This window comes from Perissodus microlepis, chromosome 23 (assembly GCF_051167445.1).
Source record: "Perissodus microlepis isolate ML-2025 ecotype Zambia chromosome 23, ASM5116744v1, whole genome shotgun sequence".
Lineage (NCBI taxonomy): Eukaryota > Metazoa > Chordata > Actinopteri > Cichliformes > Cichlidae > Perissodus > Perissodus microlepis.
Genome location: NC_140482.1, coordinates 33647609 through 33664688, shown reverse-complemented (window position 1 = coordinate 33664688; position 17080 = coordinate 33647609). Strand labels below are relative to the sequence as shown.

The following is a 17080-nucleotide window of genomic DNA, read 5'->3' as shown; positions in this document are numbered from 1 at the left end:
TAGTGAAATTTCCTTTTATAATATATTTCTTTCTTACTACTCAGAAGAGTAACTCTTCAGAGTAGCTTTTTTTTTTTCTCCATTCCTTGGGGACTTTTTTTTATGTTATCCAGATGATGTGTACTCTACCTGTACATTATACAATTTTGCTTTCCAGTCATTTTTATACCAAAAGGATTTAACTGACAAAGATCAGTCAGGTTGAACAGTTTTTATCTTGTGCATTGAGTATCTGCCTCAAGGCTTCTGGAGCAGTAAATCTCTCCACTCGGGGTCTGTTAGTCACAGTTCACTGCAAAACATTATAGTGCCTAAAATATGTTTTAACTGGATAAATCCTTCCAGATGTCAAGGACATCTATACAAACAAACTGGTAATAAAAAAATAAAAAAAACCCACACAATTATGTAACAGAACAAAAACAAAACAAATAAACCATAAAGGTGAAAAAAAAGAAAATTTAACTACAAAATAAATCTAGTAAATAAACAGAACCCTGACACAATTCTTAAAAATATAAGAAGTTTCGTTTGAGCTGACAAAGTCAAGCATATTTCAATGTGAAAAGATTATGAATATCGGATATTTAAAGGCTATTTTATTTATAATCAAAATCATTAAGGCTTTGTTACCAACTTTCTTTGATACCAAAGAGGCAAAAATTGAGCTTCTAAATTCATAATATTAGGCAGCAGGAAGGTTAGTCATAATTTGAACAAATGAAATGTTCCATCAGAATTGGAAAATTGTTGTAAAGTATATTCTTAAATAGCATACACAAATATATCTGCACGTGACTTTCCAATATCCCTGCCACACCATTGGATCAATTACTATGAAAAATGTGTTTATAATTTTAAAATGATCACAACTGCATTTATAAACATACAACTAGGGTCCTATAACACCACTGGGTTGCTTGAAGGTGAAGTAACTCTGTTTTGTGTCTGCTTTCCAGGTTGAGGAGGGCAGTAAAGCAGCAGCTGTGGGTCTGCAGGTGGGAGACGAGCTTGTCAACATCAACGAGATTCCCCTGACTGGATATAGACAGGAGGCAATCTGCCTCGTAAAGGGATCCCACAAGACCCTCAGTCTGGTGGTGAAAAGGTAGGTAACCTGTCCCCAGTTACAGGATGTTTACATCCCCTTCGCCCGATGGGTCGCTGTGGTAACAACTCCAACCATGGAGATAGAGGATCCTACTTCTCACAGCTGTTTGAGTGTATGCAGTCCAGCCTTTCAGGGATTTCACTATTTGAGTTCCCAGCAGCTGGATGTTCCTGTTTTACCAGGTTGTTTTAGCCCGTAGTCATTAGGAGTTTGTGGCGTGTGAAAGTTGTTCATGACGAAACGTTTCGAAGAAGGAAGTAGGGATATGGATGACATCATTTTTTTTCTGTTGGATCCCACACAGGAAGGTGTGGCAAGCACGCACACACAAGAGGAAGCTGTTAGGCAAATCCCCTTATATGGCACTGAGATTTTTTTGTTTGTTTGTTTGTTTTTTTAAATCTTCGCCAGTTGGTCTCACATGCTCCATGATGAGGCTTTTCTTGATTGTGTTGTTTTCATTGTGTTGCAGCACTTTAGCCACATGTCACTGTCTTTTCTCTTTAACCAGTGAATAGATTGTTAAGATACCAGGAAACCACAATCAGTTATTATAGTTACCAAGAAACAAACTAAGAAAACTAAATATAAAAACCAATTTAAAATTGTTTTGTACTTGAAGAAATAATAAAGCATAAATGCCTACCCATATGAAAAAGATATATATAAATCTTATAAAGTTTGTATCTGTCTTGTGTGAAACTTGTATGCAAATCATACAAGAGTGAAAACAGATATAAGATCCCTTGAAAAATCATATAAATGAAACTTGTATGTTTTGGATACTTACTAAAACAATATATGAAAGTAATGAGAAAGTGGCCACTTTCATGAGTAAATCATATAAGCCTTATATGATTCACTATATGAAGTAGGCCACATCTTATGCAAGTCTTTTATAAGTTTTTACTATTTCTTTTCCATATGGGTATAGTTTAGGTTTTGTCGATTTGGTTGAATCTGAACCACCAGCCTCAGGGGGCTTGGCTTTACTGAACTGTTCTGAGCTACTTATTACCAATGACAAGTGACTACCAGTGAGAGTAAAGGATGCTGTTGACTGGGATATGACAGCATGGTAAATGCATAAAAGGGTCTCTTAGGCAACTAAAATTAGCACTGAAACAAATAAAAACAACACTGAAATAAATCCACTCTCAAAACTAACTGAAACGAATATAGAATTAAAACTGAATGGAAAATAAAAACCAATAAGGCTATAATAACTCAGGCTACAATCACTGTAATCACATCAGTGTGCTGGTTAAAAGCCACTTGTTGTGACTTATGGTTTACTTATCATATCTGGTGTAAGTGATGACTCATTTGTCAGTCCTGCTTACAGACGGGTTTGTTCTGTGTCAAACAGAACTCTCATTGTGTCCTCTTTGCAGCCTGCATTTCTTTCTGTGTTGTATCATATCATAACGTAACCCCTGAACAAATCCTACCGTACAAGGAGGTTCACTCACCATTTATCTCTCCACAAGGACGAGGCTGTGTGACTTGCTTATTGTGGTCTGTTCTCAATGGACGTGTTTATTGTTGAGTCTGGAAACTAGCAGGTTTTACTGTTTATAGCAAGCTGTGTTCATTTCATGACCAAGCAGAAATATGTAAGAACACGTAAACTTGTGCATGCGTTCACTTTACGCTTCAAAAAAAAAAAGGCCTGTAAACCACACTTACTTAATCAGCTCATTACTGTAAGTGTGAGTTTCATAAACATTATTTTTGCCAGCTCTAATAAACAGGGTGTGTCATTGCAGGTCATTATCTACCTACAGCCCAGTTTTCCTAATACTAATGAAGATATTCAGAATGCATTTAAACCTTTCCCCCTTTTTTTTTTTTTTTTTTTTAAAGAAGAAAGACTTATGTATAGACTCTCATGATGTGATCTGTTTTTAAGGTAAAAAAAAAAGTAGTTGGGTTCAGCGATGGTATAATTATTTCACATAGGCCAAAATTTCATTTTCAAACTCAGTCTTTCTTTAGAGTGGAAGAATAACTAAAACATCCTGAGAGACGGATGACTAAGACCTGCATGAACATAACCATGTGACTGATTTAAAGATCGAAAGATCATTACCAATTAGAGCTACTTTTTATAGTGGAGCTGATAAAAATACCTACTTTCTGATAACTTCTGTATGAATAAAAATGTAATTAATTTACATCAGATTTGATCAAACTACTCCAAAAAGCATGTGAGGATCAAAGTTATTTATTTATTTATTTATTTATTTATTTATTTATTTATTTTTAGTATTTATTTATTTTTTGTACTCATGGCTCTGTAAAATGTGAGCGACAGGACTCAGCCTGATAAGGTCATATCAGAAGCCCCACCAATTAAAAAGAAGTTTGGTCTTGAAGGGGAGAGAAGCTAAAATTGCTTTTTTTAGATTGATGTTAAACTGAGGGGCTGCACCAAGTACAAAAACATGGAGCTGGAAGTGAGGATACAGGCGCCACCTTTAATGTATGTTATCTGGGGCTTAACATAGAGAAAGTTGCACTGAAATGGCAGCAGGAATGTAGATCTTTCTGACTTGATCAGATAGCAGAAAGGTGAATGAGGGTTAGCTGCTGTGGAGCAATCAGAGGCTGTAAGAAGATAAAAATGCTGAAGGTGGACCTGGGAAACACCACCCACACTCACCTTCTTCTTTTGCACGTTTTACATGAAGTATGATAAATTACTGTACCTCAGTCATACACTACTCACAAGAATTAAAGGAACACTTAAAAAACTCATCAAAAAAATCATGCTGGATATCGATACTGATATGGGCGAAGTAGAAACGCCCCAGTCAGATGGTGGATTCAAATCCAAGACCTTCTTGGTGTGAGGAAGTTTTCGGACTTAAAATTTAAAAAACTTGTATTTCTCATTAGCTAACATGGAGTTTTGTTATGCAGTGCAACTCCCTGTAAATTTCCAATCATACCCTGGTATTGCAGGACTGTATGAGACTGCTTGACCTTTCGTTAGCTTAAGGTAAATTAACTGTACCTAACAGCATGAATTTATCTTTTATGTAATAAATATCTGGAGAGCAGTTAGACTTGTAAACTTCACATAATGTCTGACTGCCATATATATTATTCCTTGTGAAAAAGAGGAGGGAATTTTGGATTTATTATGCGACAGGGGAGCAGGATGCATGAGTAAAGGATCTGGGTATTGTCATTTCAGACGTTTCCTTACAAGGTCAGGTCTTATTGTTCATGTTGCACTTTACAGACTTCCAGTCCCACGGGACTCTTTCTGCTCGTCTGTGGTGAAGAATTTGCTTTGTTCCGGCTGTCTGAGATGGCATCTCCACTCAGTCATTTTCCAAGGCCACAATAACAAGTCTGTGTCTGATTTAGCTCACAACAGAGTGATAGTGGTACATTTACTGAACCTCAAAGCTTCAATTTCAGCCCCATTTTGTCTATTTTTCATCCAGCTCCAGTCTGATTGTTGTGTAGAAAACTTGTGTTGAGGTTTTAAAATGTTAAAGTGGCTCTTTCCTCATCACTAACACGGAGCCCTGATCTGTGCCTGTGTGTGTAACACCTTTGTTGTTATTTTAGGGATAATATTGGATAGTTGAACAGGGACCAGAAAGCTGTCAGGACCTGCTCCAGTTTACAGGTGTGGCCTCTGCACAGACAGCAGGAGGGAGGAGCTTGATGCAGTGAGCCATGTTTTTTTTTTTTTTGTTTTGTTGTTTTTTTTTTTTTTAGGTTTTTTGCATGCGGTGACTAATTTGAGATAGTGAGCATAATGTCAAAGGGGAGAGGCTCGTCACAAGTCACACGAGAATCACAAAGGTGTGGTTACGTGTGGGAAAAGCATCTCGTATTTGCACACGCCTCGACAAAACAAACGTGCTTCAGCGTCAGCGTGCGCCGTGCAGAAATCTCTCGGGTTTTCCAGAAAAACACATTTTGGTCTACTTCAAAAACCCAATCAGGGTGTGAGCTGAGCTAAAGCTAAATTGCACCTTCCATCCACAATTTGTTTTAAACTTGCCAGCACTAACTACAGCATGCAGTCAAACACTATAATTCTCCCACACACTGCATTTGCATGAGCGCCAACATGTTATTGTTGCTGTTTGCGGAGTCTGAAATACAAAATTAGTCGAGTTTAGTCAAAGTCTTGCATGAAAGTTTCTGATCCTAAGTATTAATTTGTGCTTTTTTTTTTATGGCCCACTGAGTTTAGTTTGTTTTTAATTTCATTTCCCTTGTAACTTATGGTTATTTTGGCTTCTATTTGGGTATTATTATTTTTTTACTATCTTTTCATTCTTATATAATATGGGCGCTAACTCTCACTTGTTGCCAGCCTTACATGGCCACTTGAGGAACTCTACTTTTTCAGTCATTTTTCGGCATCCAGTTTAGTTAACAATACTGGTCGGAGTCTAAATTGAAATTGCTTGCCTTTGGTAACCTATTTTTCATTCAGATAGCAAATTGTTTAAATTGAAAACAGGACAGTGACATGAGACCAGAACAATACGTAATATTGAAATTGTGGTGCTATAAAAAGGTGGGTAAACAAGGGTGCAAAAGCATTAACAGTGGTACAGTTTTACACTGAGTATAAAATAGTTGCATAAAGTATAAAATATAAGCTCAAATGAAGTGCTTATGTATGTCAATGTGATTTTGCACAAGTTCTTGGTCTTTAGGACTATATAGTAGGGACTGTTAAGAAGTTGTTGTATTGTAATGTTGCTGTTGAAGGTTGTGTCTCTAGAGTAAAGCTCTTGATGAAGAAACTTTTTTTTCCTCTGTGCAGTTCACTTTATTTTGTTTGTTTCTGCAGTTTGGAGCTGTCAGGGTTTCATTCCCTACGAGGCCCCCTACAGTCTGGACTGGCTTGCTTTCAGGCATTTGCTGTACATGCCACTAACTGTGGAGTGAATCATTAAACTGTACATGCGGCTTGTAGTGCGTTGTGGCATTTGGTTTCCTGCTCTTGGTATTATTACAACGCTACCACAGTCACAAACCAGCCTCGTTATTTTGTACTGAAAGAGACGTCTCCAATACTCAGAATGCGTGTCTGTGTCTGATTCAGATACGTGAAGGCTGCGCAGTGTTTCAGTGAACAATCCAGTTATACCTGGAAAAGCTTACTGGCATCAGTGCAAGCATTCGGCGGGGGGTGCAGAGCTTACGTTTTTGCTGGGCTTTGTTTTTCTAAATAAGCCCATGCACTATGTTGGGAATGCAGTGTGCTGAATTGTTGTTGTAAGCAGATTTCTTAAAATTGTTTGAGTCTCAAGTGAGGAAATGATAGTTTAGATCAGTGATTCCTGAAGTGTGATCCGTAGCCTCTTGATGGACCATGAAGGTACTGCAGCAGAGTTCATGCAGGTCCTTAAAAAGTTTTTGAGTAAAATGAAGAAATTAGTGTCTTAAAATCTAATGTATCTTTGAAAAGTGAAGTTACTTGCTTAGCATGCCTGGGAGTATGGCTGTTGGGATGGCATTAAAATTCATAGTACAGGAGATATCAAGATGAAAAACAAATTCAACTAAAGCGTCTGGACTTCTTTAAGTTACTTGAAGACGTTTCACCTCTCATCCGAGAAGCTTCTGAGAGAGGTGAAACGTCTTCAAGTAACTTAAAGAAGTCCAGACGCTTTTCTTTGCAAGCTCCTTTGACTACGATGACCTGGATGACTGAGAACCTTCACAGACAAATTCAACTAAAGTTTTATGAGCACTCCAATTCTCCAACTATAACTCTGACTTGTTCCTAAAATGCAAATCTTTCATTTAAGCTTTCTGTATTCCAGTGAATAAAATGTCAAAACTACCATGTGGATTTGACAGAGAGAGGTGAAGTGACATAGTATTAATCAAAGACAATGAAGACAACATGTTATCTTTCCAAAAGGGTAATAAATGTTTCCCAGCAAGTAAATTATAGTCAGGGCTGGATTAGGGGACCCTAAACCCTCCCTTAGTTACGTTGGAATAGGTCTTGGCTTCTGGGTTTCCCATGATGCACTGAGTGTTTCTTTCACTAAGTGCTTGCTCAGAGTCGGTCAGTCACATTCAGGTGACTGTGATTTGTTCAGAGAACACTCAACACGTGGGGTTCCTGTTCCAGAGGGGCATGATTCAACACAAACCATGTCCTTACACAATTACACATTAGCTATTAGTGCCTAAACATGACACTGTAGTTTTTAAGATATACTGAAGCAGCAAGTGGATGTGGAATAAGAAAACAAACGAAGCAAGTTGAAACCACTTACTAGGGATTAAAGTGATATCATGCATCCCGAGCTGCTGGTTAATGGAGATGTCACTGATTGTTACAGTGGTAACTTCAGGTCTTAAGGTCAGTAACCCTGAGGGGTAAGGTATCTATCTATCTATCTATAATCTGATCGAACCCGACAACCTTTGTGAAACCAGCCTTGTAATGTAATGTATGGATGTTGTTTTGAGACATAATACGGGGAGGGTCAGCCGTGATGTTTAGATTGTCAGCCTCCGAAAATGAAAAAGGTTTCCAGGTGTTTCTGGTCTCTGGTCAGTGCAGCAGCCGGTGACTTGACAGCTGGTATGCCACTCAGCCCAGGAATGTGCTGGTCATTACGTGCTGCTCATGGTTCACCTCTCTCACCCGAAACATGACTGGTTTGATTGTAGGATTTGCTGAAGAAGGTCTTTGTGAGTGCCTTTTTAGAGACCAAATACAGCCCAACAGTTTACCTGAAAAGTGCAGGTTTGGCAACCTCACCTTTTGTTATTGTTGTTTTTAATGCTCCATCTTTTCAGGTCACTAACATGTGCTTTCTTGTTACATTTAGGTTTTTAATCGTAGATATTGCAACAAATGTTAATGATATCAGCTGCGTTTGTTAAACCTGTGAAGAACATAATCCCACAGCTGAGCCTCACAATGCAGACCTTGTTCAGATGGATTGTACGCTTGATTGCTTCCCTCACAATAGAAGACTGTGAATTTTATTGCCTTCCTATCAGCTTTAGGGTGCAACCTTTCTTCACTAATCTTCTTGCCTGTCACCAGACCTCTTGCTGGTGGTGCCAGAGCACATTTTTAGTTGGGGAAAAAAACACTCAGGAATTTGTGCTTGCTCTCCATCACACAAAGTTAAATATTCTTGTAAGAAATTGATTGATTTTTTTATTTTATTTTTTTTGAAGGTGGCATGACAGGTCATTGAAAGTGAAATTGAAATGAAGGAAAATAAGAGTTTAAATGTCTTATAGTTTCCATTAATTTGGGGGGAAACAGCCAACACAGTTATTGGATAGGATTTTTGTTAATTTCCCAACTATTTATTTAAGATGTGTGACATTAGCTCACACACTGCGGGCAATAACCTAATAGAACAAATGACACATCTGCCACTTCTCTACTTCTCAGCATCAGTAGATTCTAGTGCAGAGGTGGGCAACCTTTTTTTCTCATAGGGCCAGACTGACTTAGATACAAGAAGAAAAATGCCAAAGATTGACAAGGCAAAAAAAACAAAAAAAACGAGACACGCAGTGGTGAAGAGTGTCTACAAATAGAGCAGGGCGATATGACCAAAAATATTTATCACAATATACATTTGAAAATTTGCGATAACGATATAACTGACGATATAATTGACACTAGACAAAATGCTTTACAAGTCCACAACTTTATTAGTGCAAAAACCCCCATCAATGTATTTTAACTTAAACAAGCAGCTGTTTTTATGTGCATTAAAGTTATATAAAAACGTAACAGTGCAAATTCCTTGCTGACAGTTTAACCAAAAGGCATTTCCAGTGGAAATTGGCCGACATATCCTCAGCATAACCATGTATAATATCCACAAAACTTAAAAAGAGGTTATACACACACAATACGGTAATGTTATGTTGAAGCGCAGTACGTATCACTCCGCGAGGCGCCTGCCTACGATAGCCGTAATGCTCCGACAATCCATCAAGCGGTGCGGTTGGTAGCTTAGCAAAGTCGTACTAAAACATTTGACAGATTTTCGAGCGCCGTGTACCACATAAAATCGTTTCGAGGTCAGTAAACACAACCAGAATTCATACATAAGGCACACGGGATTATAAGGGGCACTGTCGAGTTTCAGAAAAATCAAAGGATTGATTTTAAGTGTCGTATTTTCCAAACAACACGGTAATAACGACGGCCCGCTAGCATGCTCTACCAAAAATAGTGCTTTGTTGTGTATCTGACGGACGAAAGCTAAACCAGTTCTACACCACTGAAGTTGCAGCATTTTTACAAACGAATTCTGGTTCATCTGTTTCATTTAAGATCCACTTTCGCTCTTCTCATTCTGCGTGGCTGCCATGAGCGTATGTAAACATAGGCACTGCGCATGCGCGTTTTACCCATATTCTATCGCGATATTTCATTTTCCTATCGTTGCCCAAAATTACACCGGTATTACCGTGAACGGTATGATATAGCCCAGCCCTATCTACAAATGTCTTCATTTTATGTGACCCGTGTTACTTTACTGTAATTTTGATACCATCGCAGAAAAGATCTGTATCAACAAATAAAGAAAACCTCTATTTATGAGCACATGGTACTACAAATACAGTGTATCTAACACAGAGAAATTAGTGAATTACTTTCCACCAAGATTTTTCATGGGATTTTTTTTTTTTTTATCTGTGTGAGACAATCAGATGGTTTAAAAATTGAGCCCTATCTTACGTTGAAACTTAAGTTGCTGTTTTTCTGCTTTCCTGTGATAGTGTTGGTCCCCATAGTCCACCACCCCCATAGTCAGACAGACTTGAAGTCCACCATGATGGTAGTTTTTGTTCTGTTCTGGAGAGCCTCTGTGAGCTGGAGGGTCACTCTAACCAGAGCCTGCTGCAGGTGGAGATGCCTCCCCAGAAAAAAGGCAAACGTTCTGGCTCTTATTGCTTTATGTTTTGGGTGGCTGACATAGTTTCATTTGCCTTTTTAGGTTGTTAGTGTTAGATAAAGATGGTTTGCAGGCCATTTTCAGCCCTTGGGCCATATTTGGCTCTTGTGTGATGTTGTTAATTAGGAACATGCACTGGTAACCTGGATGTTTTCTGATAATTAATGTCAGAAAGGTTTAATTTTAAAGGGCAATATCAACCTGTCAGTGACTTTTCAAAATAAATTACAACGTAAGGTTTCATTATTTTTTTTGTTTTCTCTGCATTTTGATACCAGGCTCATCTTCAGAAATAATTTTCTAATTTACTTTAACACCAGTTATAAGGCTACACTTAGAGTAAGAAGCACAATTTAATGCAAAGTCTGTTGTTGTTGCTGATGTTCCTTCCTTAGCCATGCTCTATAATGGAGGCTTTCGGGAAACTGGGTGCCCTCACACCCTAGAGATCAACCTGTTGCCATAGTAATGGTATAAATGCATGTCTGCCTCACAACAGGGGAGATGGGAAGGGAAGAGAAAAGTCCGGCATTTCATCCCATCATTAGCATATTAGCCCTTTGGAGCCAATGAGACGGGGCAAGGTACGGGGAAGAGGGACTGGCTGTGACAATAGCCCTCCTCCTCCATTTCTGCCCACTCCTGCACCCCCTCTCAGGGGAAAAACCCAAGTAATCCTGAAGGAAATCTCCTCTCTGCTCAGCCTAAATCTATCAGGAGGACTTAGTTTTAGTAATGGCTATTCTGTGTTGAATATTGCACGTGAGCTATCCCTGGCCTGTGAGTTTGGTGGTATGGATGATAACCAGCGGCCTGTGTGCCTCTTTATTTCGGCGCGTCTTTGAAGTGGCATTGGAATGTGGTGCCTGACCAGCACATGGATGCAGCTAATCCTTCAAACTGATTTCCAGCCTGATATTATAGGAGTATCTTTAAAAAAGCAGATTTCCTTTCTGAATTCCTTCGTGCAGATCTTTGGTGAGTGCTAATGAACTTTATTTAATGATTTATTCGCTTCTTAAATTCAAACCTTTGATTTCAATGTTTGGAGGCTTTTTTTTTTTTTTGTCCTGTCACACATCTGGGGCCTCTGTGCTTGTTTTTCTGACCCTAATACTCTGTTATTGTTGTGATTGTTTCTGTCTTATCACTCAGTAAGAGGTCACCCATTATTTTAGGTTAAGCCATGATCAGCAAGACTTAACATTTCAAAACCAGATGCATATTAATCTTTGACTGAAAGGATTTAGCTACCAAAAAAATCTGTGAATAAAGTATTATTAATTAACTGACCATTAGTTGCTAAGCTTTTCGTTTTTTTTGCTGGTACTTGTCATTTGAAACTGAATCTAAACTGGTCAGTCAGTAAAAATCCCACCCCCCACCCCCACCCCGTTCATGCCATCTGATTCACTTTCCAAGCATATCTGTGCTGGTCCAGCTGTAGCCCTGACGATAGGCCTAATAAAACCAGCCTCATTTGCATACCAATAGCAGGCGCCATGTGTGGTTAGCGGCTAGTGCCCCAGAAACATGGACTGATGGGAGATGAGGAAGACCGAGCCCCCGTGTTGGCTTTTCTTTGTCCTCTAAATAGGCCTTAACTCTAATCCACAATTAATTTTGTGGAATCGTCCCACTTTATTGAGCTTAACCTTAAATCTCAATCTATAAAAAGAGTGCAGGGTGCAAAAATAAAAGCTTAGGTTATGAAAATTGTTTTCATGTCTCCATCTGAAGGAAGCTGCTGTTTGAATCGCTTGCCATCAGACTGCTGAGAGCAAAGTGACTTAAGGGGCAGAAACTATTGACCCCGAGGTTTCTAGCACAGAGTTCAGAACATTATTTTCCAGAGAGCCATACTGAAAGTAGACAAAAGTGCAACACATTGAATAAGTGAATTAAAACACGATGGGCATAGTTCTGAAGTGTTAAACTCCATCAGCTGATAGATGGATAATGGATTTTCTAACCCAGAAGGCCTGAGTCCCTGATTCAGCAAACACGTCCTTTAAAAATGACAGAAAAAGTTTGTTGTCCCCAGAGTCCAGGCAGTACCAGTACCATCAAAATGTTTTGTTTGGTTTCTAGTGTAATATTTGAGAATATTTCTACCAACTCAAACTTTATTAGTAGCCTACAACTGCATTGCTGAGGATCACGGAATGATGTTATTCTCACCTATAAAAATATGTTTCAACCAAAAACACATTTTTGTTTAGCAAATTGGCAAAAATTGCAGAATAATGAGAGAAAACAAAAAGCACAGCTGCACAGTTGTTTAGTTTTATTAGAGCCCAGCCAATTCATTGCTGGGTCAATATTAGGAATTTACAGGTCTATCAATATCAGCGATTATAAAGACTGATAAATGATGTGATCTGTGTCCAGGAAGCATGTTTAACAAACTCTGAGTTAATTAAGTCAATTAAGTAACAGTCAACCGTATCTTCACCATGAGTTAAGCACATGTGAGAGTAGCCCTGCTAGAACAGAGCCTTCCAGCAGACTGTATCAGTGCTGACCATAATATAATATGAGGGTTTTTTTTATATGTACTGCTGTTATTTGCTCAACTTGAAATTTCATTAGATGAAACATTTAATTTCTAAATCTAATTGTTCAGCTGTAACCTGAGAGGGACAAAATGTAGGTGACAGAAACTGAAGATAAAATCTGGAGAAACGCATCAGACACAGTTTACCGACGGCCCTGTGGTATTAGTTGCTGAGATGGCAACAGCAGCTCGGGGTTGGATTTGCCCTCCGGTCAGGTTTTTTTATTAGGTAAAAGTTATTTTTGCTACAGGTTATTACCATTTTGTTGTTCCAGTAATTATCCAGTGAGGATAAAAAAGCTTCATGAGATTGAAATAAGAACTATTTCCAATCTGATCCAACATCAGCCTTCACTGATTTATGATGGCTCTCTTACAGCCATACCAGAGATGTTTTAGGAGTGAAGAGTTCAGTAATAGTTTCACATTTAACTGAAAAAATGCAGATTGGCTTTCCAAGTCTTTAATGAATTTGAAGTTTTGTCAGTAAAAGAAAACATGCTGTAAGAAATGTCTAAGCTTGTATATATTTTAAATATTCCATTGTAGTTGTGGGAGGATGAGCTATTTTAAATAAGAATTAAGCCATTATAAATGGGGCCAAATCTGCAGCTTTACTTCAGACTCTGTTACCATGGTAACTGACTCAGAATTAAAGGTAAATCTTTCTGTAACAAAAACCTGAGTTTCCCTCATCTTAGGGTCAACGAGTTGTTAGCTAGACCTGCCTCCCAAAACAGGGTAGAGGTTAGATAAAAGTCAGTGAACAACTACAAACAACGACTGTTACGTTTCTTGTGTCTGAACACATGAAACATAAACGAGTGATAATCAGCCTGTAATATTTTTCGATGCCAAATATCTGCATCGGTCTCAAAAATCTTGAGCATTATTAACACTATCTATATCATATAAAGTCACAGTTATCGTGATTCCTCTATTTCAGCTGTTTTGTTATAGGTTGAGTTTAGTGTTTTGGCTCATTTGACACAAATTTCCAGATTGGCCAGAAATGTTGAATTATAAAACCAAACACTCGGTTATTTTAACGACTGCAGGTGTAACTACAAGGTTCCCCTCATTTCCTCGTTCCTGTCAAACTGTGTCAGTTTAACCTCGGTGGGGACAGAGAGGCGGTCTGGGAGGCAGACGACAGCTTGGATTGAGGGGTGAAGAGGCTGATCTGACTGTGTAAGAGATCGTCTGTCCTCTTAAGCGCCCCCACCCCATGCTGGGCTGCTGTTCCCTCACAGACCATATGGCAAAGTCTGAGCTCACCTCAGCTACGCTCACATAATGAGCCTAATGACCGATCAGTGAAACTGCATTTGCTCTGTAATGTACTTTTCTGTCCATCGTGACCAGGTATGACCTCATGCACATGCCCAGACTTTGAGCATGCTCATGCTGTGACAGTGTCATCAGTTTTTGACCAGTAGAGGGGGCTCTAACACTACATATCAGCAGGCGTCTCCAGAGCTGTAATACACGTTCCTCGGCTGTCCTGCCTATGAGAATACTCAGTGATAATGCCTCTCATTAATTATAATTATATTTTATATTATTATGATTTTTGGCTTCCACTGACGATTAAAACAAAATAAAAAGATAACTGTCTTTTTTATTTTTTTTAAGTTTCATATATCCACATTAATGGCATTCATTTCTGCCTGTAGGCTTTTGCAGCACAACATAAAAATGCAGTGACTAGAGGGGGAAAAATTACAACAAAAATCAAAGCCTATAATGATAAAAGCATAAACATATTTGACGCTACACAAATTTCCCATATCCATGCCACACCAATGTGTCCATTACAGTTTGTAAACATGTAAATAAAAGTTGTAGGTGAAGTAGGGCTGGGGGTCATTTGAAGGTTCAGGATCACTTGTCCTGCTCAGTTTGTGAGACACTGACCTCTAAGTGTGAGGTTGTCCTGTGTATGCCAGTCGAGCTCTTAGTATGTGTGTATGTGTTCCTCCCCTTGCTGCCCAGGAATATGAAAATGGTGGATATTGTAGCTCAGAAAATGCCCTCAGAGAATGACGTGCTTGTGGCAAGAAGCTTTCTTACGAAGATTTTGCGAAGTTCCATGAGGTACGAACCTGCAGCTTCATTGTAATCCGTAGTGAACATTTTCTTTTCTTCCTCTCCTGTCCTTCATTCCCTTTTGTCTGCCCTGTGCCCATAATCACATAAATCATATATGTAGTAATTTTATTACTGCTCTCATAGAAAGTCTATCTGCACCCATCGGCATGCCTTTCTGTGTTGTGGTTCATTAGATGAATGATGTTCATCCCATTCATACAGCATGCAGTTCATTATCTGCTAGTAACTGATAATACAATTAATGAAACTTTGTTGTTTTTCATGTTTGTTTGATTTGTGACATGGATCTCAGAAAGCAGCACCTAAAAGGGTAGGTTTCTTATAAATATAAATATCTGGTTAATCGGGGAAGTAATAGTTTGACAGACAAGCAGCAGCTCACTCAAGGTGTAGATTCAAACAGAAAAATCACACAGAGCCGATACATGTAGGAAGAAAACTGAAAATGATGAATACACTCAATGAGAAGGACGACGACATGCATAACAAATGAGAAAGCTGTGATTTTAAGAACAGGCTTAAAGGTTGTTACTGATTCTCTGAGCCTTACCTCTTCAGGCAGGTCGTTCCACAGCTGAGGGGTCCTGATGGTCAAAGTTCCATCACCTCTGGATTTAACTGAGCCCAACTCGAGGAACGAAGGCTGCAAAGTGGCTTTTATAGGATATATAACTGCTATATAGTTGTTGTTGTTGTTTTTAAAAAAGCAAGCAGGGAGCTGATTGTTTTGGGCAAAACCAGCAAATAGCCAGGGTGCAGCTCTTGGAGGAGAGTGAGTGGCTTTTCATTCATGCCTTGTCAGTCATAGTGGAGGGAGGGTGTTCACTCTATATACAATCAGTCAGATCTAAAGAAAGTTCCCAAAGAAACACAGTTTGTTTGTTTGTTTGTTTGTTTGTTTGTTTGTTTTGTTTTTTTGTAAATTAACTTTAGTATAGTTAATTAAACTAAACTTTGCCTTCATATAATTAAGATTTCCTGAGTTATAGGTACTCAAAGTACATAGCTTAGGTTGAAATGATACTTTTAAGTTAACTTTTTTCCTAAAAATTTGTTGAAGAAAACTTCAAAAACCAGGTTTTAGCTTTAGATTGTGACACTTGGAGTGGGTGTAAAATTGATTTTAAGAAAAGCTTGCATGTTTTGTTTTTTTTTTTTGTTTTTTTAAATGTGGATATCTCCTTTACTGAAGGTGGTTTGGGGCCTGTATAGACCCAAACCTTCAAGGACAGAGATGGGCGTACTTCAGGCCTTTTTGCAGAGCTTTAATGACTGAAATTAGTTGGTTCACAATAGTGTAGACACCTATGAATGATTTTTCTTTCCCCAAAAGTGATTTATTTCTGCAGCAGCTGCTGTTTTTGCTTCACATATTCACATAACTGATTGTCCCTCTTTGTAAAACTTTAGTGACTAATCATAGTGCTCACTCCCGACCATTTTATTATTTAAATTTCAACTCAGGGTGAAGACCAATAAAGGTGTAATGAGTGGTTTCACCTCTGAACAATCAGGCCTGGCTCTTGTGTTTCAGCAGAATGAAAAAAAAAACATATCGCAGCAGAAGTCTGACTCCAGTGTGATTAAAGAAATATCCAACTTTACACAAAATGTGCAATGTTTTTGCTTATTGGGTCACATTAGTGGCTTTAGCAGCATCTTCCAGTTGTAGTGGCTCATTATGTGGAAGCACATACTGTTTTCCATAAGGATTTGGTCTCTAATCCTAGTCTGTGTTTTTTGCCCTCTCTGCAGGAGGAATGAACCTATAAGTAGGCCTCACTCCTGGCACTCCACCAAGTTCAATGAAAGCCTACCAGGGACTGCCAAAACACAGTCTCCACCCGCGGCAGTCTGGCACACTCACTATGATGCAAGGTACCTCAGACTCTGAATGTTACACATAAGCAGTTTTGATCAGCAGTATGTGATTATGTGCTTCATGTCCTGTAAGCTCTAAATCAAGGGCGTCAAACCCGTTTTTGTTCATGGGCCCAATTTGATCTCAACTGGGCCTGACCAGCAAAACCACTCCAGAAGAAATTTTCCCCACTAAATTTATCTTTCAGTGTTTAAAAGAAACCAAAAAAAATTAAACTTCACAAAGAAATTTCACAAACAATCCTTTATAAAGCAAGTATTGAAGCCCCTGAAATGTGCAACCTCATTTACAAATCAGAGTGGAGCTACGAGGCAAAAAAACCTAAACTGTAAAATATTTCTTTTTTTACTTGGGACTTTGCTTAGTTTTAAATATATTTTAAATGCAAAACAAATACATTAAAAGTGCTTTGGTGGAAGACACTGGTACAACCCAACCTACAAAGAGTTAAGACCAGGCTAAGAGTCTGTCTCATGAGG

General features: G+C 38.6%; 1 protein-coding gene across 6 annotated transcripts in view; it reads left to right on the top strand.

The window, feature by feature from the left end:
• shroom2a (shroom family member 2a) overlaps positions 1-17080 on the top strand; it is a 46309-nt gene that overhangs the window by 13944 nt on the left and 15285 nt on the right. For 3 of the 6 annotated variants that reach the window (XM_084921211.1, XM_084921213.1, XM_084921212.1), the window contains exons 3-6: positions 960-1108; positions 14603-14704; positions 15012-15029; positions 16475-16597. In XM_084921211.1, the coding sequence (XP_084777337.1) occupies positions 960-1108; positions 14603-14704; positions 15012-15029; positions 16475-16597 (392 nt within the window). Of the gene's footprint in view, positions 1-959; positions 1109-6716; positions 11029-14602; positions 14705-15011; positions 15030-16474; positions 16598-17080 lie in introns of those variants that run through there. The other 3 variants (XM_084921216.1, XM_084921214.1, XM_084921215.1) reach the window with 3 other exon arrangements.